General features: G+C 37.3%; 1 protein-coding gene and 1 long non-coding RNA gene across 6 annotated transcripts in view; one reads left to right on the forward strand and one right to left on the reverse strand.

Moving 5' to 3' along the window:
* The window catches only part of LOC112476426, a 7,939-nt gene extending 3,869 nt beyond the window's left edge, over positions 1-4,070 (reverse strand). The window contains exons 1-2 of the long non-coding RNA XR_003045066.1: positions 3,556-4,070; positions 1,744-1,914 (exon numbers count right to left, since the gene is read on the reverse strand). This is a non-coding gene — a long non-coding RNA (uncharacterized LOC112476426). The remainder of the gene's footprint in view (positions 1-1,743; positions 1,915-3,555) is intronic.
* A 10,083-nt stretch (positions 4,071-14,153) lies between these two features.
* Positions 14,154-26,059, forward strand: part of ABL2 (ABL proto-oncogene 2, non-receptor tyrosine kinase) — a 26,631-nt gene continuing 14,725 nt past the window's right edge. The window contains exons 1-4 of one of the 5 annotated variants that reach the window (XM_015586247.2): positions 14,155-14,344; positions 18,809-18,871; positions 20,035-20,205; positions 23,620-23,915. In XM_015586247.2, the coding sequence (XP_015441733.1) occupies positions 14,233-14,344; positions 18,809-18,871; positions 20,035-20,205; positions 23,620-23,915 (642 nt within the window). In that variant the 5' untranslated portion in view covers positions 14,155-14,232. Of the gene's footprint in view, positions 14,345-18,808; positions 18,872-20,034; positions 20,206-23,619; positions 23,916-26,059 lie in introns of all 5 variants that reach the window. The other 4 variants (XM_015586249.2, XM_015586251.2, XM_015586248.2 and 1 more) reach the window with 4 other exon arrangements.

Consider the following 26,059-nt stretch of genomic DNA (forward strand, 5'->3'; position numbering starts at 1 on the left):
AGCAGTGAAACCACAGGGATTGAATCTTGAGAATGTTTTTATAGATTGCTTGAACAAAAAATGTGTATTAATATAAGCCCTAAACCAAAAGAATCTTGAAATTTGAAATGTGTTTTTTACCTATTACCTCTAACACTGATGCTGTAGAGAGAATTCTATTGCTTTGGACAGCCAGTAGTTGCTGAAATAAGGGTAATGAATAACGTCTTTGTTGCTCTTAGTTAAAGCAGTTGGAATATATGAGTTCAGCCAGCAGGAAATAGCTTGCAGTCAGGACCCAAGTTTAGGGAACGTAGTATATACACATGGACGTGCCTCTTCGTGGTTATTGGAAAACTAGTTCTGTGAGTCCGAAACAGGAAAACCAGCTTTTTTGTTTGTTAGCATCACATGAAAGGATTGTTACTAAGTTATCTGCAATGACAGGTGTCCTAAAGGGTACAGTTAGAAAACCTCTAGAACTATAAGAAATATCTCTTAATGAATACCTGTATGTATATTACTTTTTTGTGTGAGATGTTTCATACATTGAAGGAAACTTTTCTTCTGCTCATCCTTTCAACAAGGACAGATCAGCAGTAAAGAACAGTCCATTTTGTTTTGATCTAAATAAGATTATACAGAGATGAAAGTTGTCCAGTTAATTAGAGAAAAGGTTATATTTGTGGATGCATTCTAAGTTCTGGCATGACCTATACAAATTTTTTAATTCTCTGAGTCATTGTGCATTAACTCTGGAAAAATTTGTGATTACTCTGCTACTGAGAGTAAAAGGTAGAAATTTCCTTTTTCCTTTGATGAAATGGACTGGTAAGCACATGTATGTCATTCTAATTAGTCTCTTGAGTTTGACTTAAATGGCATCCTATGTACAGACAGATGAATCAAGGTCATTTCACTTGGGGAGTCTGCCTGTCTTTAGATTCTTCTCTAGAAGATATGAAAAAGACTTTTCCAGTTGTTTTGGTACCACTGTCTATCAATGAGGGAGGCGGAGGCAGCCTGGAACAGTGAAAAGAGCATGGGCTTTGGATTTACACAATACCTAGGGTTTTGAAATCTGGCTTCACCAACTGGTTCTTGAACTTGAATAAGTTACTTAACATTTCTGAGCATTTGTATGTTGGCGATGATAATGCCTGTCCTTCAGAGCTGTAGATAATGATATTATAATTATAATATATCAAAGTGTGCAAAGTGCCTAGTACGTAATATATGCTCCGTAAGTGGTAGCTATTATTACAGTCATACTCTAGGGAGAGTTAGAGTTGCCTCGAGTCATTTTTAGTTTGCGCAGAAACCTCATACAGTGGAGATTTGTGAACATTAATTTAAAAATACTTGAGTGACTACTACGTGCAAGGAACAGTGATTAATACAGAGGAAAATCGGTGGTCATGTCGTTAAATGCAAAGAGCTAGTTAAAGAGTTTTATCTGCAAATAGCTAGTTGACTCTTTCCAAAATGCAAACATCTTATCTCAGAAAAACTATACCCTCAAAAATGAAAATGTAAGAAATAATGAGAAGGGAGCGCTATTAGGGGGATACTATTAAAGAGGTTTTCTTAGAACAGAAGAATTCATAAGCCTCACCCTATGTTACTCCTTTATACAAAATCTTCTTTCGAGGATGACACCTGCACATAGAGCTCAGCAGGGCAGGATAACACTGTTATCAGCAGAAGTTTCGGCTTCAGACCCTGTTGAAGAAATAGTTAGCGAGGACCAAGGATAGATCTTACCTTTCCAGGTGCATGAAAAAGGACCAGACCTTCTAATAAGACACAGTAGATGGAGAAAATGTGGCCCAGTCAGTGTCTCTGGATTTAATAAATTATAACAAGTCTTCCATTTCCTTGAGGGTGGAGTTGAAAGCCAAGATTCTAATTAAACTTTGTGAGGAGAATGAAGATCTGGGAAGGGAGAGAGGAGACTTCAGTGTCTGTGTCTTAGAGAACAGTACATAATTAAGCATGATCTTTAAAAATTATTAAGCTCATTGGAATAAGTTTCTGAAATATTCTGATTTTTGAAAAGTTTGCTATTTGATTTTTGGGCAGTTGGTATTTTGGCCACAAAATGGCTAGAATACTTTAGGAATGGATTGCAACATATATTTTATTTAAATTTTGTCCATCCATGAAAATTAAAATTGTTTATGCTCTATAAATATGTAAAAACTATCTACTGATAAAGTTTACTTTGAATTTCTTTAAACCATATCACTTTTATATATCTTGCATCTTAGGAATCTGAATATCTAGAACAAAAACCTAAATGAAATCAAATTTGCACATGTCCAAACAATTCTGTGGACTAAATCCCTTCTGTGAACAAGCTCTAAACCTTAATGATAGGAATTAGTAGGTTATATTTTAATTTTAGCCTTAAGGATAAAAATTGCTATAAGAGTGTATATTAGAGAACATTTTTAAGAGTATGACAAGGAAAAGACTGGTTACAGATGTCCGAAAAATATTATCAGTAGTTATTTCTGGGTGATAGGATTATGACTGCTTTTAATCGTCTATTACTATGTGTTTTGGATTCGAGAAAATGGGCGAGCGTGGCTTCTATAATTAGGAAAAAACATGTCAATAGATATTAAATACATGTTGTAGGAAATGGATATGAATAAGACATATAATCCCCGCTTTTAAGTGGGATGGGGCCGGAGTCAGACATGTAGGTAATAGTAACTTACATGTACTATAATGCGGGGTATTTCCTCCCCTCAAATAACTGTATCAATAAAAACCCATGTGATTGTCATTCAGTGTGGAGTTACAAACTTTAGGTGAGAGAGAAAATACTTTTGAGAACATCGAACAGAAGAGAGGAAATATGAATCGTTTGAAATGATGAGTTCACTAGGGAAGTGGAAAGGAATAGAATTTAGGAAGAGGAAGTCAGCATATGCAGAGATTGGACAGGTTGACACATTCAGTCTACCAGAGAGCTGCTGGTGGGGTACATGGGCGAAGCATAGGGTAAAGAGCGGTGAGAGGTGAGGCTGGAGAGGTAAGCAAATGCCCGATCGTGGCGGATCCTTCTTGTACCATGCTAAGGAATTTGGAATTGTGACTGCGCAGTCAAGAGTCCATCTGAGGTTTTAAGTAGAAACATGACTTGAGGTTTGCCTTTTCAAAATGTCAGTGTAGAGGCAGCGTAGGTATTAGATTGAGCAGATTGAGACCGAAGTCAGGAAGATCAGGTAGATGAATGTCATGGCAGCTCAGGCAAGGAGGTAAAGGGCACAAATTCAGACAGTGGTTAACGGACAGAAAGGAACAGATGGATTTGACAGATTTAAAAGGGAGAATATAGGCTATAGTGATAGATTTAGGGGAAAAAAAAGAGTCTAGAATGATGAAGTTTCTGGGCTGGATGCCTTGGTGATTGCGTATGCCATTAACACACACACACACACACACACACACACCCCCCCCCCCCCCCCCCCCCCCCCAAAAAAAAAAAAGAAACGAAACCGAAAGTAGAAACAAAATGGATTGAAATGGATTTTTGGCTCTCTTAGGATATCTAAGTATACTCACCCATGGGCTATAGGAGTCAACTGATCTGTTGCTCAAGAGTGATCAGGGTTGGCGAGATTTGGGAGCTGTGGTCGGCTGGAAAGTGCCTCTTCAAAAGACATCTGTGGCTCACCTCACATAGCAAAAGAAGGGGGGTGGTGTGGGGAGTGTCTTTACAGATGAAGTGGGGAAATTATCCTGGGTTATGTAAGTGAGCCCTAAACGCAGTCACGCGTATCCTTATAAGAGAGAGGCAGAGGGAGGCTTCACAGGAAAGGATGATGTGAAGGGGAAACTGAGAGAGAGCTGAAGATGCCGGCCTTGAAGATTGGAGCGATGTGGCCACGAACCACAGAATGCTGGTAGCCACGAGAAACTGGAAGAGGCGAGGCAAGGCATGGATTCTCCCCTAGAGCCTCTGAAGGGAGCTGAGGCCTTGCTGATACCTTGATTTTGTCCTAATTATACCGATTGCAGATTTCTGGCCTCCAGAACTATGAGAGAATGCATTTTTGTTGTGTTAAGCCATCTAGTTTGTGGCAATTTGTTACAGCAGCCACAGGAAACTAGTACAGGAGCCAGTAGCCTAGAGTTTATAATTAAAAGTAGCAGATGTGAATGGCTTCGCCTAGAGAGGGTGCATGGAATGAGGATAGAAATATCTGGCATCATCAAGAAATAGAGTATTTTGGATTAAAGAGTATTTCAGAAACTAAATAACAAAGCCTTGTAATTATTGCCACTTTAATTGCTAACATATGCTTTTGACTGAATACTAATAATTTCCTTTGTCGTTTGTATAAAATGTGAACCATGTTGGTAACTCCTAAATATACATCCTCAGTGGGTATAGCTCACTTATGTTCTAATCTGTAACTCTGTCTCTGGTGATCTAGTGTTACTTTATATTCATTTTGCTCCAAACCAGAGATTTAATACTAGTTTTCTTTCCTATATTCTCTATTACCAGGTAATTATCAAATCCCTTCTTCAAAAGGTTTCTTAAGTCTGTCATTCTCCATGGCCTAGTCCTTGTCATCTCAGTGTAGTTTTCTGCAGCCGATTTTTATTCTCTTTACAGGTGGCCCAATCAGGAGTTTTACAGGCCAGGCTTCTTTAAATAGCACAATAAATGTGTTACTATGTCTCACAAATCTAGAATGAGTCCCTTTTGTATCCCAGTACAGTCTGGATGTCAAGGATGTCATTTGGCCCACCTATATCTCACATTATTTTATTAACACATTTCCGGACTTCGAATCAGGCCAAGTTCATCATGCAACAAATCCAGTGAACTAGGTTAAGGGATGGGCCAGCTGGGCCCCTCTAGAGTGTCTGCTTCTAAAGGTTAACTGGAAATGTAACAAGGTAGAGAAATTGTTTTCTAAAAATTCTCTGAGTATTATATGTGGCTTTGGGAAATATTTTTATAAGCTGTCTGGGTTAGAGCTTGAGACCACCGAAGGGCATATGAATACTGCCTGCTGAAGTGGGCAATGCTGGTTAACAGCGGGGCAATGTGCTGAGTCAGGATTCCCAAGTTCAGGGCCAGAGGTGACTTGTTCAGGACCACAGAAGAGGCGTTACATGCGGTCTTCCTCCTCCTCTCTGCTTTCCCTTCTCCCTCAGTGAAACCTTTAGGCTTCTTTTTGAGTAAATATCGAACACGTTTGGTCTGGCCTTGAATTTACTTGGTTCTGTGCTTTCATTTATAAGTTTGGATTTTTTCTTGCTTAGACAAATGTGCTTTTCCTTTCTCTGAAATAGACTTTGGTCCAAGTGTGTTGACATTTATGGTTTTGTAATTAGAGAAAGCTCCTACTCTAATAGGAGCAGGTGAGTCTAGTTTGGACCTTCAGGTGTTTGGAGGTTTTGGATAGGTATGGGGCACACAGTCTCAGGGGTGAAAACGTAGGTATTTACAGTGGTTTGTGACTCTCCAAAACTCAGAGGTACCTTACAAAGTATCTCACCTTTTTAGAGTTAATTCCTCTTGTTAGGGAAATAGCGAATTAAAATCAATTAAATTTATTTAGAGAAGTTAATTTTAGTTAAATTTAATTTTACTTAGAGTAGCGATGATGAAAAAATTGAGAAATGCTGGTGTAGAGAAAGGGATAAGATGCTGTTGCTTTTATATTTTATGACAAGTCTTACTGAATTTTTAAAATTAGCAGTCCTTTTTATCAGTCATTACTTATTAGCAAAGCACTTTGCTGAGTTTCATTGGAGACACATAATTGTCATATCTAGTGATAGAAGTAACACTAACAGTTGTATCTTGTGTACTTCCCATTTGTTGATTTTGATTTACTGTCTGTGCCTCCAAGAGCTTGCAAAATAGGAAGTATAAACAGCAAAAGAAGTGGAACGTGTTTTGCCTTACCAGCACTGAGTTGCAAATTTAAACAAGTTATTGTTTGCCTTTGAAGTTTAAAAAAATATAAACAACCTTGTAAAGTGAGAACATTCAGGCATAGTTGATAAGTATAAAAAGGTAAAATTTTTTTGAAAAATGATTTGGGAATATGTATCATGAGCCTCAAAAATGTCCTTTGACCTGAAAATTTGTTCTAATGAAGTAATGTTAAATAGAGAAAAATTTGGGGTAGGGGGGGTACAATATACGTATAAGTGTTATTTGGTGATAGGCCCAAATTATAAATGATGGTACCTTTGTAAGACGGAATATATATATAACCATTAAAAAGAATGCTTTTGAAGATTTACAAGAATATAGGGAAATTTTTATTGTATAGTTTCTAAAAGCAGTGAATACTTTTTTTGTATGCTTATTAATGTCTCAGCAGTACTCAGCTCTCTCGACCATCCCCTCCCTCAAGCAGTCACCCTTCTCAGCCTTGGGTGGTTTTCTCTTCCTTCTTTGCTGGCCGTTATTAGTCTCCTTTGCTGCTTCCTCCTCTTTTTGTTCTGTAAACGTGGGAGTTCTTCAGGGCTTGTCCTGGATCCTGGACTTTAATTTTAATTAAAAAGTTTTAAATTAACATACAATAAAATTGACCTTTTTGGGGGGGCGGGGAGGGCATACAGTTCTGTGAGTTTTAACCCATGCATGGATTTGTGTAACGATCACCACATTCAGGAAACAGATTAATTACATCACCTCCTCCCCAAAAAACCCGTGTCACACCTTTCCCTCTCCTAACCCCTGGCAACCACATGGTTTTGTCTTTTGCTCCTGGCTTCTTTGGAAAATTTGGCATAGTGCTGTGATCCATCCAAGAGGTGTGTATCAGTATTTCATTTTCTGTTGCTTAGTAGTATTCCACTGTATGGATATACCACCGTTTGTTTATTCATCTGTGTAAGACATTTGGGTTGTTTCCAGTTTGGGATATTATGAATAGAGCTGCCGTAAAATCTGTATATAGGTTTTGTAGGAATGTAAGTTTCCATTTCCCCAGCATAAATATCTAGGAGTGGGATTGCTGGGTCACATGGTACGTGGATGTTTTACTTGACAGGAAATTGCCAAATTGCTTTCTAGAGTGGCTGTACCATTTTGCATTCCTCTGAGCAATGGATGAGAATTCCAGTTGGTTATCACTTGATATTGTTAGTCACTCTGATAGGCATGTAGCAATATCTCATTGTGGTTTCAATGTGTATTTTTTAAATGGCTGCTGATATTGAACATCTTGTTATTTCTGTATCCTCTTTGGCGACGAGAATTTTTATCCATTTTTAATTAGGTGGCTTGTTTTCATACTGTTGAGTTTGAGAGTTCTTTATATATTCTGGATGCACATCTTTTGTCAGGTATGTAATTTGCACATCTTTTCTGTCTACAGCTTATCTTTTTATTATTTTAGAGAACAAGAGTCTGGTTTTGCATTTTGTTGTTTTACCTTTTATGCTTTATTTAAAAAACAGCTTTATTGAGTTATGACTTGTAGTCCATTAAACTTGTTTTAAAAGGTGTACAATTCATCACTTCTTGGCCTTTTGGCTAAGATCAAATGTAAAAAGTATACAATTCAGCACTTGTTAAATATATACGTAGTTGTGCAACCCTCGCCACAGTCCAGTTTTAGCACATTTTACCCAAAATTCTCTGGTACTAGTTTGTAGCCAGTCCACATCCCTGCCCCAGTCCCAGGCAACCACAGATCTTCTTTATCTTCTGTATTTGCTCTTTTTGGACACTTCATATGAATGGCATCATGCCATGTGTAGACTTTTAATCTGGCTTTTTTTCACGTAGCATAATGTTTTTAGTGCTTTATGGAGATAAATCCACATATCATAAAATCCACCTATTTAAAATGTATAATCCAGTGGTTTTAGTATATTCACAGAATTTTTCAACCATCAGCACAACACTTTCATCCCCACAAAAGAAACCCCATAGCCATTAGTTAGTCATTCCATGTTTCTCCCCAGATGCCAGCCCTAGGCTACCACTAATCTATTTCCTGTCTCTCTGAATTTATGAATTCTAGACATTTTAGGTAAATGGAATCACACAATATGTGTTCATTTTGATTGCCTTCTTTAACTTGGCATAATTTTTTCAAGGTTTATATACGTTACAGCGTGTATTAGTACTTCATTCCTTTGTATTGCTAACTAATTTTATTTGTCTTTTAATTGTTGGGCATTTCAGTTGTTTCTGCTTTTGACTGTTTTGAATAATGCTGTGAACACATGTTCAGGTTTTTGTGTGGACATATGTTTTTATTTTATTTTTAGCTTACTTATGTGATTATATTTGAAGTGAGTTTCTTTTAGATAGCCTGTAGTTGGATCATATTATATACATCTTCTAACAATCTGCCTTATAATTATATTTAGACCATTTTCATTTAATGTAATTATTATATATTTAGATCTATCATTTTATATATTTAGATCTACCATTTTTTTTTGTTCCTTTCCTGCCTTCTCTTGGATTATTAACATAGTTTTTCAGTATTTCATATTAATTTGTGTTTTTTGCTGTATCTCCTTGTATCAGTATTTTAGTGATTGCTCTAGAGATTTCAGTGTACACTTTGCTTTTCACAATCTATGTAGAATCAGTATTTAACTACCTCAAGTGAAATATGGAAACCTTACCATATATTTTTTTTCTCCCTCTTTATGTTATTGTTACACGTTTTCATTCAAAATCATCAAACATGTTTTAAACAACTCAAGAGTAGTCTGTCCTATTTATGATTTCCATTTCTCTTTAGTCTTGATGTTCCAGTTTCATCGTGGTATGGTTTTCATCTTGCCTGAAGAACTACTTTAGATCAGGTCTGAGTTCTCCCTTTCAACTGAGATTGTCTTTATTTTATTTCACTCTTATTTCTGAAGGATATGTTTTGTGGATATAGAATTTTGGGTTGACAGTTTTTTCTCTGAGCACTTTAGATAATATTTTCTCACTTTTTGGTTTCAGCTGAGAGATCTGCAGTATTCACATCATTGCTCCCCTGTAAGTTGATCCTGTACTTTTGTTGGGACTCTACTCTCCCTAAATGACCTTCCCAGATACCATGTATATGCTGATGTCTGCAGCCCAGGATCTTCTCTGAGCTCCAGATTTATATATCATAATTATGTCTCTCAAATTTACTTGTCTATGGTGGGGCTTTTGATTTATACTACTATTGCTTTTGAGTGAATTACATGGCCCATTTACTCAAGCCTGCAACCTGGCAGCCATTCTTTATTTTCTCTCACTGTTTCTTATATCCAAGTAGTCTGCAAGCCCTGTTGATTCCATCTCCAAACTAGATTTTAAAATTCTTCCACTTTTCTTTGTCTTCACTGACACCATTCTATTCCAGGCCGACACGATCCCATTACTGAACTACTGTGTATTTTCCTGTTTCTAATTTTGTTCCCCATAGAATCCATTTTTTTTCACCTGGTAACCAGAGTGGTCTTTTACAAAATGAAAGCCAGCTTAAAACTGTTCATTGAATTTCTGTTGTACTTGGAATAGAGTCCGAAATCCTTAAGTGCTTGGTCCAGCTGGCCTGTGTCTACCTTACTAAAAACGTCTTTTCATGCGCCTCTTCTGACTTTCTCAGTTACAGCCACACTTTGTATTTCCTCCTCAGATCAGGCTCTTTCCTAACCTCAGCGTTTTTACAGTTGCTGTGTTCTCTCATTCTAGGTCTTTCTTTTGCTTCTTTTGCCTTAGCTTGTCACCTTCTTTTAAAAAATAACTTTATATACTCCTTTAATGAGAATAGTGTTACCGTCTTTAAAGTAGTGAAATTCCTACCCCAGCCTATTATCTTTTATCTCTTATGGACTTCTTTTTGCTTAGCACCTGATACCTCCTGCCTAGCAAAGTACTTTGCACATAGTAGCCACTCAGAATTGGCTGAAAAAAATGAATCATTATGGAGATTAACAGAGCCAAATGCAAAAGGTATCAATATTTTAATAAGTGGGAATATAGAAGTGGGTGTTGTCTTTTTACATATAGTTCCCAAATTTTCTGTAATGAGCTTTTATAAACTTGAAAACAAACCATTTTAAAAATGAAAATATGCCTTCCTACTAATAATTTTGTCGACTTTAATCTTCTTAGACTCATTTATCATTTTTTGTTGATTAGTTTTTCATACATTTTTCATTTCATTCTCTTAAAGGTTTAAGAGGTATTAGTTTAGATAATTAAAAGCAACAGAATCACAAAAGAATATTAATATTTTCTTTATTTTGTAGTGTCTTAATTTTTCTCCTTTTCCAACTACCTGTAGTCTTTCAAATTTCATTTCCCACAGAGCTGTTTAGTACCTTTTTTCTATGCCTTTGATGACTTAGCCTTTTTTTGAACCTTGCCTAATTTCTGTTGTGGGAGTTATGTAGGTTTTTTTTTCTTTTACTTTTTTTTTTTTTTTGAGATGTATGACTACAGCCAAGCAGCATTTAATGTGAGGGTGCTCTTGATGTCCTGTCATTATTGTAACTATTTTTTTCTTACCCACAAATTATAAATAGAAATGTAATTATTGTCTGAACTTGGCTTTGTAGGGGAAAAAAAATATTAAGGAAATTTTTTTAGGGGAGCCTTATTCAGTTTGTTCTGTATAGTAATCAGAGGAAGATCAACATGCTTTGGCGAAAAGTGTATGTTGATTTCTGTTTGTGTATGATAGCTTACAGCATAAATGTCTGGTTGCCTAAATAGGAGTTGAACACAGAAACAGTACTGATTAGTTCTCTAAATTCATAAATGAACTGTTTAAATTTATATAGACATTTTCACATTCCTAATCCAGAATTTTAAAGATCTTACTGTTTATTCCAAATTGTCCTCATTTAAGAGTGTGATGATTGACATGAAGTATTATGCAGCTATACATAGGAAGAGAACTATTTTTGTATACTTCTATGGAGTGATCTTAGAGGTAGATAAGTGAGAAAAGCAAAGTGGATGGAGTGTGAAATATCCTAGTGATTAAGAAAAGGGGAGGGGATGTGAACGTGTGTCCATTTATGTTAAAACTGAAACCAAAGGCTACAACTTAGGTTGCCTCTAAGGGAGGAGTGGATAGGTAGAGTGACGTACGCCTCATTCTGTGGATTCACCTTTGGAACCATGTGAATATTTTATGCAGTGAGATAACAATTTAAAAAACAAAGCTAAAAATTGAAAATAAAATGAAACAATTTACTTTAGTGTATATCCTAGTGGCAGCAGTTCTCAGAATTTGATTGTGTTCAATACACTCCTGTGTTGATATTTGCACCGACGGTGCCAAAGCACTGTAGGTAGAACTGTTTATGCCGTAATAGAAGTCATCATAATGGCACCAAATTGTACCCAGTAGTCATTGCATTTGTCACTGCCGCATTCTTGCAGTTAAAATGGTTTTTTTTTTTAAGAATTTCCTTGATGAAACAGTTGAAATGATTAATTTTATAGAATCTTGATTTTTAGATACATGTCTTTGTGATATTCCATGTGACAAAATGGGAAATAAGCATAAAATAAACAAAATATTGTGGTTTTTAGAGAGAGCCTATGCGCAGTTGTTTCGAATTGTTTTGAATTGTGAGCGAAACTGGCTGGTTTTTTTTTTTTTTTTTTTTCATGAAACACTATTTTTACTTGAAAGACTGATGAATAACTGTTCAGAATTGAGATTTGGCAGACATTTTCTTGAAAATGAATGAAATGATTACTACTATTTGTTGGGAATGGTGGACTTTGAACTTTTAAGCAAAAATTAGAATCTAATAAAATTAGTAACCATTATGGCAACTTCCCGATATTTAAAACTTTTCTGATGAGATTGGTGGTGATAGTAATGAATTTGATGTATCAGTATTGTATAATAAAATATCAACATTTAGTGAATCAGTATTTCCAGATGATCATGATGTTAAAAGAAATTCCAAGTAGAAGATGGACTTATTCCAAGTACAAGACAGACTGACAAGTTTTAATTTTGACAAGAGTATGAATTTTTTATTTATGTGGTTTCAGATTTCATATTACAGCAGACTTATAAAAAATGACCACTTGTTGAATTTTCGTATACTATCAAAGAAGAATATCCATAATCTGAAAGAATGTTAAAATCTTTTTTAACACCTAAATATCTATGTGCGTTAAGTTTCACATACTTCAATAAAAATAACATCACAACAGATCATATGTAGAATGAGGATTCAGCTGTCTTATATTAAGCTAGATAGTAAAGAAATTTGCAAAAATGATAATATTCCTTTTACCTCTTAATTCTCTTTTGAGGAGTGGTTTTTTAAGTAAAATATGTTAACATGAATTTACTGTTATTTTAAAATTAATAAACATTAAAAATTTTCAGTTTTAATTCCAAATATGGTAATGATAGGCATAACAGACATACCAGGTTTTTGAAGACCTCAATACTTTTTATTTTTAAATTTTTTATTGTAAAATATCCATAACATAAACTATTTTTAAATATCTTTGTGTACAATTTAGTAGATTTAAGTACAGTCACAATGTCTGTAACCATCCATTTGCAGAACTAGATTTCCAGAACTAGAACAAATTCTAGAGATTTTATATCTAGTAGAATTGTACAATATTTATCTTTCTGTGTCTGATTTATTTCACTTAGCATATTTTCAAGGCTCATCTGTTACAGCATATATCAAAACTGTATCCGTTTTTATAGTTGAATGACTTCTATTGTATGTATATGCCATATTTTGTTTATTCATCTTCTCTTTGCTCCTGGTTACAATATAGGAGCATTTGAAAATGTAACTGTTACTTTGGAAGACCAGGAGCTGTAGGCCTAAAAAATAAAAAGTAAGGGATTGTAAGATGACAAGGTCCTTGCAATCTGTGAGGTCAACCAAGGGTTGCCTCACCTAAAAACGAAAAATTAAAAAATTAAAAAAATTAAAAAATGAAAATGTTAACTATTAATCATTGGTAACTTAAATAGCAGACTTACTGATTAAATAGTAAATCATGTGATTTGGAATATAGCTATGTATAGAACATGGATTATAAAGCTCTATTCCCTTCTATTTTTTATAATCTGTGGAAGAAGAAATTCAACCTAGTATTCGAAATCCTGAGTCATTAACTGAGGTAACCATTAGTCACTTAACTCTCTATTTCCCCATAATGTTAACAATACTGGCTTTATAAAGGTTAATGTCATTGAAAGTATAGCTTTGTTTTTTTATTTATTAATAATTACCTGCATCAAAGTCATTCTTCCTCTAAGGTTATATTATAGTTCTGTTTCAGCTTTATTGAAGGCTGTGTCAGTCCTGCTATCCTATAAATTTACTGTTTTCTTTATTGACCTGGAACCTAGCACAGTGGCTGGTACCTAGTAGGTGCTCAGTAAATACATACGGACTCAGTGAATGTTCTTAGCTGTACAGTTACATTCTTGTATGATTTTGTAGATTATATTCCACTAAGGTCATCCATTATTTGTAGGTGTTACTACTTTAATTCTCATAAGGTACTCTCATATTGAGTTTCTTGAATTTTATTTAACTTTATACTTTATTTAACTTTTTCCTATATACTAACTAATGTTACGCTTTGGCTTTTATAAGTCTTAACACTGAAAAGTTTTCAACACTCTTGTGCCATGTTTTTTGTTTTGTTTTGTTTTGTTTTAAACTTTTATTTAGCTGTAGAGCCAACATATTAGTGAAGGCAGTCATTTCCCGGCTTCTGTGCTTATGAATCAGATTGTAACTATTTTTTGACTTCATATTTGTGGTTTCTTGAACTAATTTAAGTGATGCAAAAGATGAGTCTCATTAGGCGTATCCTCTTTTAAAAGTGTCTTTGGTGTCTTATTGTAAACAGGTTTTCTCCAAGGAGACTTTTCTCTGCACCCTCACGTCATCATCCATTTAGGAATGAAATCCCATCTGTATGCACTGGTCCCTACATATTTTATTACTTGTTACTCATATGCGTGTTGGTTTTTACTTGTTTGTTTTTTTTTTTTCAAAATGTTCCTAGAGGTTTTGAAGTAACTCCATTCTGACTCAGTCTTTTGCTAATTACTGGATATTTTCCTTCAGGTTACCCTCCACCCGCTTTGGGACTTGTAAATTCTTACCATTCTATTGGTTCCTTCTGGCCACTGAGTACATGAGTCAGTGTCACATGCATGTGGTATTGCTTGTCAGAGAGTGGAATTCTAAGACTTCCTCTTTACATGGAACAGTTTAACTTTTGTGCTTGTGGGCAAAGGCATGGTCCTCGGGACAGTTCTGCTTCCACCTAATAATTATGGCAGAGATCAGGACACGTCGCTTTGCTGCCTGTGCAGTGAAGCCTCAGAAGCTGCTCTACCCAACTCGACAGGTATGATTCAGAGGTGATAGTTTGGGGGACGGGGTGGGGGGGAGATAATCACAGCACTCAAGTGTGCATGGAGATTTCAAAAACTTAATCCTATCTACTGGTATCATGAAGTTTCATGTGTTTTTTTTTTTCCTGGTATTTTACAATACTTGTTGAAAAAAAAGAATAAATAATATGTAGCATTTTGTGGTATTAAGATACATATGGCTTAATATGAATAATTTAAGCTGTATTTTGAGAATTGTTGACTGATTCATCCAATCAACAACCTTACATAGTTTTTAAAAGAGGCATTAAAAAGTATTAGCTTCTTAGAGAATATGCAGTCAGGTTAAGTAGAATTCTGGCAAGAGAAGTGTTTGTAAAATATTTGGAAATGCCTAAGCTAAAAATTTTGTACATTAATTTTTCCAATTACTACCTAACACATTTCTAATTAAAGTGATGAAAGTTATTGAAAGACTAATTGGTAAAAAGTGTTTTTAATAAAATTAAACATTAAATTTAGCAATTATCTCTGAATTTGAGTTTGAGTCTTACTCTGGATTTTAACTTGTTTAATCCTGGCAGTTTACTTTGTACAAGCTGCTATTTCTGTGTTTAGCCTTATTTTTATTGTATCCCACAAGTGTTTCAGTAGAAAAAGTAATAAAACTACCTTTTCTTAATAGTCATAATGGATTTCTGCTACCTGGGTCCTGTATTCCATAAATGAAAGTCAGTCTTCTGTTGTCTTAAGTGCATGGTCTACCTCTGTAACAATGCTTAATGAAAGATCAGCTCACTCAGTTACCTAATGTATAGTAGTCACTTCACATTGTTCAGAAATGAAACTTTCCCAGCCTACACACTTGCGTTTGGACGGGCGCAGTGCGTCTGAATCATCCAGATGTTTCTGTTTTAACCCGATGGAGAAAAGGGTGTAGACTGGATCCACTCATAACACTGTGACATTTACTTGCCTGTAGGATTTCTTTTTGGACTTTCTGCCTTTATTCCGTGCTTTGGTCTCCCCCATTTAGTTCTTTAACTCTGTGATTTTATATGTATTCATTCTTGCCTCAGGAAAATGTTAGGATTTTTTTTGTCTTGGAAACATTTCCCTTTGTTTTGTGCTAGTGGGTAGGAAGGCGTTTCAGTGGATATCCTGTGCAGACAGATTGTATAGGAAGCTGATCCTTAGTTCTGTCAGAACAAAAGAGTGAGAAGAAAGAAAGGGAGGAAGTTAAGATCTTTGACTTGACCCGAAAATTATAAAACCAGAGATGGATGGGAAGAGGGGGAGTGGGAAATAAAAAAAGTTGTTTACCGACTTGTGGTTCTTTTAGTACTTTGGCCTCAAAAATTACTTCTATCCTGTATTATTTTGTATATTTGAGAAATGTACTGTAGTTTGTTCTGAATATATCTTTATGTAAAATTGTGCTGTAGGTCTCAGTCTCTTCTCCTTTTGTCAAATAGCGTGGTTTTTAAGAAGCTGCCTTGCCTTTAACAATCTTCTTGTGAGCTTGACGACGTTCCTCCTCAGTGCAGATGAACTGCATGTCATAGGCATGTCCTTGCACGTTGACAGCCTGCCACTCTGCTGTCATCAGTGCAGAATTCCTGCTCATCCAGCTTAAATGTGTTCTCTTCTGTGAAACCTTTTCTGACCCCGGAGCTTCGTTTTCTACTCTGTTCTCTCAGAGCATCCTCTCTGTGTGTAGCAGTGCTCACAGTCCGTTTAGTCACCAGCCTTTTCTGAGAGCATCATGTACACGCACGAGTCTGAGCTCTTGGGATTTATCAGTGAACAAAGCAGACTGGACTCACTGTATAGAACTGATACTCTGGCTGGGGGAGTTAGATTAATATCTGTCCATATAGAACTGATACTCTGGCTGGGGGAGTTAGATTAATATCTGTCCATATAGAACTGATACTCTGGCTGGGGGAGTTAGATTAATATCTGTCCATGTAGAACTGATACTCTGGCTGGGGGAATTAGATTAATATACATGAATAGAGTAATAAGTAAATTGTATATTTTGTGGTAATGGGAGCTGTGGAGAGGAATAAACTGGGAACGGAGACATGGGGGAGGTGGGAGTACTGTCAGGAATGGATATATTTTACAATAGGACAGGCGAGAATGCCGTACCAAGAAGGTAATGTTTGCGTGAAGTGTCCTGTGGGTATCTTGGGAGGAATGGTTCAGGCAGGAGGTAGAGCCAGTGCAAAGGTCCTGAGGCAGGAGTGTACATGCCTCCCTTGTTCAACTAACAGCGGGAAGGCCAGCGACCAGAGTGAGGTAAACCAGGGGAGGACGAGTAGGAAGATGAATTGAGCGAGACAAGTTGTAAAGGGCCCGGCAGGCCCTTGTGAGGAGTTCAGCTTTTACTCGAAGATTCAGGGAGCCTTCTGAGAATTTCAAGCAGAGTTTCAAGTAACACAATCTGACTTATGCTTTAAAAACTGGCTGATGTGTTGAGACTAGACGGTAGAGAGCAAGGATAGAACTGGAGATCACGAGTCTCGTGAAATAATCCAGGTGAGAAGTGATGGTGGCGACCGGGCGGTGGCAGGGGAGGGGATGAGAAATGAATAGATTCCGAGTGCGTGTTTGAAGGCAGTGCCAGTAGGGTTTCCTGAGGGATTGGATGTGGTATGTGAGAGCGAAAATGGAACCATGAATGATTCCGAGGACTTTTGTTTTTCCACCCAGCTTTATTGATCATCAACATATAAGATTATGTAAGTTTGTTTATATCATATTGATTTGATATACTTGTGTATTGCAAAATAATTACCAATGTAGCCTTAGCTAATACGTGCATCACATCACATAATTACCATTTCTGTGTGTGTGTGTGTGTGTGTGTGTGTGTAGAGAGAACATTTACAATCTAATCTCTTAATAACTGTCAAGTATGTAATACAGTATTGTTAACTATAATCATTATGCTGTACATTGGATCCCCAGGACTGACTTACAGCCAGAAGTTTGTACCTTCAAACTTTCAACGTTTTGGCCTAAGCAACTAAATAGATGGAATTGCCATTAACTGAGATGGGGAATTCTGTGGGAGAAGCAGATTTGGAGGAAAGAATGGAAAGTAGTTTTCTTTTATAGGAAGTCCAAATAATGGTTTATAATCTTTATATTCTGAAGCTCAGCATGATATCTAGTGTACAGAAGATGTTCAGAGTTGCCTTCAGTGTCTGCTTGATTACTGTCTCTGACTTGGTCATTTCATCGATAGTACAAAAGTGTGGTTACCCTTGGTTTCTGTTCCTCTTATAATTTCAAACAAGGGAACTTCTACTTAAAAAGAAGGAAATGTACTTGAACTGTTTGATAATTATTAAACAGAGTAATAATCAACAAAATACTGTAATGCATTACTACCACCACTGGTAAGAAACATTTATCAGCATGGATCATGTTATATTTAGTATAAAACCTAATAAATATTATGAATATTCTCTGTACTTATTTTGGCAGTTCTTTTAATAAAGGATTGGCAGTTTGTAGCCCAATGGAAATTCTGCTAGAGTAGATAATTTTTCATTAGAATAAAGAAAAACAGTACATGTAGCCAGTTCATATAACATGGTGCTTTGTTTGTTTCGTTATCCTAATTGGTTCTTGGTATATAATAGAACCGTTCCTATTCACTATAACTCTGCCTTTAAACAAAGAGCAACACGTCTGTTTCAAATTAACTTGTCAGAACATGTGGACATATCTTTAGGTTTGCTGTAATATTCTTAATGTAAGACAAAATTTAATTAGCTGTAGAATTTTAAAGATATATTCCTTTTAAGAAGAGAAAGGAATGTAATGAAGTGAAATAAGCTCTAAAATTGGTAGGAGAATGACAGATCCAACCTACAACAGGAATTTCTATCTGGTTCATGTAGACAGTTATGAAGACATTTTTAAAACATTGGTTAATGCTATTTTAAGATCATCATTTCCCATCACTTACATTTTTGTGTAATTTAGTCATTCAGTTAACAGTTATTGAACACATATTATGTAACTCTTGCTAGAAAAAAAGGTACTATTCTTATGGCAAAAAGAGCACATTGTGAAATTAGGTAAACAAACATGAATTGGGGATATTGTAAAGATAAAGATAGAGGGTATTTAATGCAGCGAGTGTAACGCTCTTGAGACCACAGAGGAAGAGCATGCGATGCTTCCTAGGGGAGGTTATATTGAAGCCGAGTGTTATAAAAAGTGGAAGTCAGCCAGACATTCAAAGAAAGGGTAGGATGAGATGACATTCCAGGTAGACAGGACAGTATGAACAAAGGCAAAAAGGAAGCATCGTGGTGTATGTGAGTTTAAAATTTGAGGCACGGAGCGGGGACCTGACCCTAAAAGCCCTAGCAGGCCTTGTTAAGAGATTTTAGCTTGATGGTGAACTATTGAAGAATCTAAGAAGAGTGACGTGGTCGAATTTTTGTCTTGAATAGATCACTTTGCCAGCTGTGTGGAGGATGCATTTGAGGGAGACAAGACTGGAGGCAGTAGTCCAGGTGAGAGACATGGGGGTCCGAACCGAGCATGGGCAGTAGGGATGGAGAGGAGCGACTGGATTTGAAAATAAATGAAACCACAGATTAGACAATTTTTCTCCTTCAAATGTGGTAACACCGATCTTCAATTTGAGTGGAGGGGAGGGAGAAAGAAAAGTGTCGTTGTGTCCCACGGGCCATTAGTGGCATGCGGCTGCTAAAACAGCCCCAGTGGTCAAGGACATCAGTGCTGGAGGGACAGTGTGTTTTCTCTGTGATTGACCTGGGCTGTAAGAAGCAGGCGATCCTTACCTAAGATGGCACAGGGATCACCTGGTGTGTAGTACAATTGAACTTAGGAAGCACACCACCTTGAAGAAACCAGGTCAGACAAGGCTTCAGCCTTTCTATGTGGTAGAAACTCAATAAATGTTCATTATTGGTGATATTTTCTAGAGCCTTCAATTATTTTATTTTACAAACGTGCACCACCTGGGAAAAGAAAATACGGTAATTTTTTTTCCATTAAAACATCGCAAGCTATTATATAGACAGTGCACGGTAATACAAGGATGTTTTGGAATGCCAAGAATCTTTCGTATTGAACCCAAACATTTTTCTGTTGTTTAACAGGTAGTTTTAGGATTTTTTTTTTCTAGAAGCACTATTTCTACATGTAAATGGAGGGTCTGATTTTATACAATCTGTACTTCCTAAAATCTCTGTTGTCTTTTCCACAATCTGTTTTATATGGAGAGAGTAAGCGAAGGAGGGTAGTTTGGGAGGATTTATAATACATAACTGTTCCTTCTTAAAACCACCACCACCACAATAAAATGTCTTGTATGTTTTATAAAATGAATTGCCATTTCTTTTCGAGACTTCTTTTTTTTCATTTTGAGAAAACTGCTTTTCCTATTAATTTATTTCAGATTTTGGTGAATGCATATAAATCACAGCTAAATGCTCATTTCGTGTTCTTTTCTCTGTCTTCTTATATTTCCAACAAGTAGACTTCTCTCATTCTTCGTGATTCCACAACTCTGCAGTTATGTTCTACCCTGGAGCCGTCAGTCCATGCCAGCGACTGTCCGCACACTGAGATACCATGCGTGTGCTGAATGCGAATGAATTTCCAACTGTTGGACTTACTGTGAATTCCCTTCTCTTTTTATGTCTTTCAGAAACTCTCCACCGCCCCTATGGTTGTGATGTTGAACCCCAGGCACTGAACGAAGCCATCAGGTGGAGCTCCAAGGAGAACTTGCTGGGAGCCACTGAGAGTGATCCTAATCTCTTTGTTGCACTTTATGATTTTGTGGCAAGTGGCGACAACACACTAAGTATCACTAAAGGTGAGCTGTGTAACATCCCCTCACTTTTCAGTTTTCATTGGTGGTTAGGAAATAAAGAGTCTGTTCTAGATTCTGCCTCTAAATTAGCTAGGTGATTCGAGCCTAGATAGTTTTGGTTCATAATTGTCTTTTTAACCTGTGTAATGGATGATGCCACTTTGTCTACTTTAAGGATAAAATGAGATAAAGTACTTTAGAAAAACACTACACAATATATACATACACTTTCTTCATTCTCAGAATTCCATACCATGTGTAATATGCCAGCGTCTGCCACAGAGGTAAGGTAAGGTTTACTGTACACCTCCGCTCAGTGACCGTGGCTCGCCGAGATGGGTCACATTGCCCGACTCCATTGCTACTGAGAGCATCATCTGTGATTCACTGCCTGTCTGGGAACAGTTTACCAGTTTGCAGTGCGATTAAGAGCTTGCATCCAAAATGTAAATCAGCTACATCCCTAAGTGCACTATTTAGTTTAGCTGACATTTTCTTGTTTTGAAGCAAGACTTTCAGCATGAAGAAAGTCATCCAGTGAGTCACAGGCTGGCACAAGCAGCTTGTCCTCCGGACCTGCTGTGAGTAGTCCTGGCCTAGACCACTTCTCTCTGGAGTTTATGTGGGTTAGCGAAAGGGATAGGCAGGGCTTCTGTTGTAATACTCTCAGGTTAGTACTTTATTTCAATAGTGAATTCTTATAAAGGGGAACAGAAAGAACATGACCAAGTGAAATCATCCACTATTGGTTTTTTGAACAAGGACAGAAAATATAGAACTTTCGAAAGAAAGAAATGAGTATAGGACATTGTCATTGGGTACATGAATCGGACTGGTCATTTGCCTAAGCTTATTCTTATCTTTTGAAACTATGAAAGCCTTCTGCTGGGAAAAAATATATTTCAGGATGATATTTAACTAAATGAAATTGTGATTTAAGCGATTATTTATTTGTAAAGTTTAGATGAGGTGTTAAACGGGAGTGGAAATGCCGAATTAAGACAGGCCTCCACTCAAGGAATGTCACCCTTCATTAAAATTTTTACATCAGTTTTTAAAATCCAGCAAGATTAGTCAAAAGCAGAAATCTCTAAAACTGAGTTTCTCAAACTGGATTATAGATAAGTCCCGGAGTAGATGTGATGACATGTGTGCATGTGCCAGATTTCAAAGGCATGGGGCCAGTAAAGTTACCTCCTGGTGTTAGTTTACTTCAAGATGGCAGGTAGTTTTGGGGGTGGGATGGTGATGATGTTTGTATGTGTGTGGGGTGTGTGTTTATGTATTGGAGGGACATTTTACCACAAAGTTTTAGGGTAAAACAAAAGGCCTTCAGAGAAATTTTATACTTTGCGATAGTCTCTTTGGACTGCAATACATTCTTATACCTTTATTGACACGTCAGTGGAGAAGTTTGTGACGCGATAACTCAGAACATTGTTTACTAGATATTCTTTGCATGTCAGTATTCTCCAAGGCAGCTCAGTCACCACGGAAACAGTGCTACGGTCTGATTCCTCAGTTGCCAGTTACGGCGGCCACAAGCTACAGCTCAGTGGTGGGGTTCCCTTTGCCTTGTGGCCAGTGGTGATTGCCCTTAAAACCCACGAAATGCCAGATATTTGTTTCAGGTTCTTATTAATATAAAATGATGTCATTCTAAAGGTTTTTTTATTATTATTTTCAAGGCAAGATAATCTATTTTAAAAATAAAATTATAATATTTGATTTAGTTCCTTTGTCTTTGAAAATAATATTTTGCTTGAATTAAAAAAGTTCCCCCAGGATTCCTCTGCCAGTGGGGCCTGCGTTTATATCCCGACGGGTCCATTCCCCTGTCAGCTCCCACGGTTCTCAGACATCCAGAGTGGAAAGTGCTTCTAACGGCCAGAAAGTGAGGAAAACAAAAGCTCACAGTGTTTGGATCCTAATTTTGATGACCTGTTATTACCAGTTCTTTATAAGGAAGCAACAGTAATATACTTAATAAACTACTCAGTTTTTACTTCTAGTTCTTGCGGATTAAGAGAGAAAAGCTACAGAGCAACACGTTTTATTTTGTTTTTGTAGCAGCACTGAGCTTTTTTTTTCCTGCAGATGTGGTTGAGGAATAGTCACACGTGCGTGCATTTCCACCACCACAACACCCACCACATGCCTGTATTTCTGTACTTGTGTATATAAAATGTGTATGTGCATAAGATGTGTGAGCACATACACTCGTGTTTTTTCTCATTAAATATCTCATATCCACGTGTCTTGGGTGAGATAGTAGAGGCCAATAGAAAGTTGTCCCATGGTACACATTTCTTCAGGCCACTGAAAAAGGTTAGATGGTTGCCAGAATGATGATTTTGTCTTTCCTCAAGAGCCTTTGCCTGGTAGCAACTTTGGTTGATTTGGCTGTTTTCTGCTTTCTGCTGCTGAGAAGTGGGTGTGAACTCTGCAAGGGTCGCCTCTCTCAGAGGTGGGGGCCTGAGGCCTTATCGGAATTCTTTAGATGATCAGTCATTACGAATGATGTCTCTCACCTTCCCTGTTTTGTCTGCTGCAAGGTAGGGGCAAGGTGTGTGTGGACGGAGTCTAAAGTGGGTGTTCAGGGCTCTCACGGAGCAGTCAAGGACATTGGCGTGGATAGCAAGTCTCGCTTCCAGTGTCACACTCAGCTTTCTTTCCCACACACTAGAGGGATGGATGGGAGTGATTCATTCATGGAGAATGTGAGGGGAACTGGGAAACTAACTATTTTAAAACTTGAGTCCTAGGTGAGATTGTGCTTTGGGAGCCCTCAGTGCTCACCTCCCATTTCCCCAAGAATTCTTTTCTGAAAACAGTGCTGAAAGCTGTGTGGTCTGTGCTTTTGTTTTGTTTTGTTTTGTTTTGTTTTGTTTTGTTTTGTTTTGTTTTGTTTTATGTTGATAGTTTAGTTGCCTTGGTGCCAAGAGAAATTTAGAAGTAATGTATTTCACGTGGCTTATCCCTAATCTTCGATTGTTTATTAGCGTTGAACCATGTATAAGGTACATTCTGACAAACTGTTTTAGGGAGAAAAGTGAATTTTATTCTCCTGTGTCATTTTCCAGCCATTTGAGTAACCTTTCTGTCTCTGTGTTCCACCTCGCTACCGTACACGCAGTTTCCTAAAAACGTTTTTTAATTAGTGTAAAACCTTTAAAAACCTGTAGTAAATGCCAGAAAGCCATTTCTAACTATGCTTCTTTGGCTTAGGATACAAGCTAAAGAGATCAATGAGGATATGATGAACAGTCAAGTTTGTTTTCATTATTTAAAAAAATTTTCTTGGCGTAAAGTTCCTGATTGATTTTTCAGCGAGTTTAAAGTGTGATAATAGATAGCTTTTATTTGAGATGAAGTTTTAACACCTTGCCTTTCATCCTATGATGACTCCGGGGCTAGGTGAAAAGTTACGAGTCCTTGGTTACAACCAGAATGGTGAGTGGAGTGAAGTTCGCTCTAAGAATGGCCAAGGTTGGGTGCCAAGCAACTACATCACGCCAGTGAACAGCCTGGAAAAACACTCCTGGTACCATGGACCTGTGTCACGCAGTGCAGCCGAGTATCTGCTCAGCAGTTTAATCAATGGCAGTTTCCTGGTGCGAGAAAGCGAAAGCAGCCCTGGGCAGCTGTCCATCTCGCTCAGGTACGAGGGTCGTGTGTATCACTACAGGATCAACACCACCACAGATGGCAAGGTAAGCCCTGCAGCCGCCTCTAGGTATGGACTGGCTGCTCTTTAGAAACTACGCTCAAAATGACTGAAGAATGTAGTTTTTTGTCTGACGTGAAATAGAACAATCAGTGACGTGAGTTTGGGCTGTTTGGCATGTTAGAGAGCTTGTTCTTTTTAAAGAGTGTGTTAATGGAAATTTAAAACAGTATATTAATGGTTTAATGATGAGCTACCAGTGAAGGTGAAGAATGAATGATACTGCTGGATAAGTTAGCTGTTCTAATCATCATCGATATACAGATAAACACATATACATCCAATATGTTGTACAGAATTTATAAATTAAACCTTGGGTCTTTGAAAAATGTGATCTCTATTCACAGAGTAAGAACTTAGGCTTCTGGGACTGGTGTTGATTATTAATGTTAATATAAATAGATGAATCAGTCATTTAGCACTTTATATGTTGGAAAGATCAACCATTTTAGAATGGAACTGTTTTACTTTATAAACTATAAAGCAGAGGCCTTTGTCACCTGTTCTATTGAGCAGTAAGTTGAGATCGAATCATTTCTTCCACCCTTTTCCTGTAGTAGGGGAAGGGCACAGGCTTTGAGGCCAGCAGACTTGATTCTCTCTGGAACTCCTCTATTTATTAACTTGAGACCTTATATACACCTCACTTTCCCATCCCATTTTATTGGATTGTTATGAGGTTTAAATGAAATAATTTCTGTAAAGCGTTATGGCTGGGAAATTGGGAATAAGTAGGAAGTAAGTATATTATTAACTGTCCTTCGCACCACCTCACATACGTATTGTCTCTTGACAAAACCAAATGGAATCAGCTTAGTAGTGTGAGAGAGACCCAGCAGCTCTGCCTCTGGTTGCACACTCACAGAGGAGCGCAGATGTGTGCAGACGCCTGTGCAAGAGAGTTCATAGCCGCTCAGTTGTAACAGCCAAAAACTAGAAACACCCAGCTGTCTAACTATAGTAGAATGAATTAATAAATTGTGATGTATTCATTAAATGGAATCTCATACAACAACAAAAATGATCACAGTACTGCTGTGCACATGCCATCAGGAAGAGCTGTGGCCCCCCAGCGGCCCGCTTTTTTAAATAAAATTGTATCGGAATACAGCCATACCCATTTGCTTATGTATTGTCTATGGCTGCTTTCTCATTACTGCAAAGTTGAGTAGTTGTGACAGATGTTGTAGCCACAAGCCTAAAATATTTGCTGTCTGGACCTTCACAGAAAAGTTGCTGGCCCCTGCCGTGGACTAGCTCACACGTGTGAAGCTGAGTGCCTGCGGGAGAATGGGGATGAGGGCGTGGGAGTGACTGCTGATGGGTGTGGGGTTTCTTTGTGGGGCGACGAACAAGTTCTAGGGTTAGGTAGTGGTGATGGCTGGACAGCCTTGTGAATAGACTAAAACCACTGAATTATACGCTTGAAAATAGTGAGTTTTAGGGTATGTGAATTATAGCACAATGCAAAAAGGTTGAGTAAAAGACACAAAGCAATGTGTATTGTACGGTTCCATTTGTGTGCCATTCAGAGGCAGACGAAGCTGCTCTGAGTCTTTTGCAGGAGTCTGTGGCTGGGAGGGCACGGGGGACGCTCCTGGGGTGCTCGTGATGTAGCTCCTGGTGTGGGAGATGTCAGCACGGCTGAGTTTATTCTGTGAGAGTCAGTGATTCCCTACTTATTATTTAGATACTTTACACTATAAAAGATTCTTCTTAAAAAATAAACTAGCTGCCTTGGGAGATAAGGCTGAAGACTGTTTTACTTGACACTTCTTATTGCCAGTCACAAATTAATTACTATTTTGTTAACTCATTGAAATTGTGGCTCTTTTTTAAATGGCCTAGATACCCAGAGCACATTCTAATTAAATGAAAATTATATCTTTGAATACCCTTTCTCTACCAAAAAAATTGAAATCAAATTATTTTCCGTGCAGGATATATGAACTTTTATAGGAGGCCAAGCACCTTCTGGCCTACTTCAGTCAGAGCATCTCTTCCTGTATCTGTCTAATGTGTTTGGGTTCCACAGTCTTCTTGCTTAAAAATATCTGAAGACCAATGATCTTGATGACCCAGAGCGGTGTTTTGAAAGTTTTTCCCCAGGCGAGAGCTGATTTAGGCAGC

The sequence above is a fragment of the Pteropus alecto genome, unplaced genomic scaffold (genome assembly GCF_000325575.1).
Source record: "Pteropus alecto unplaced genomic scaffold, ASM32557v1 scaffold101, whole genome shotgun sequence".
Taxonomy (NCBI): Eukaryota; Metazoa; Chordata; class Mammalia; order Chiroptera; family Pteropodidae; genus Pteropus; species Pteropus alecto.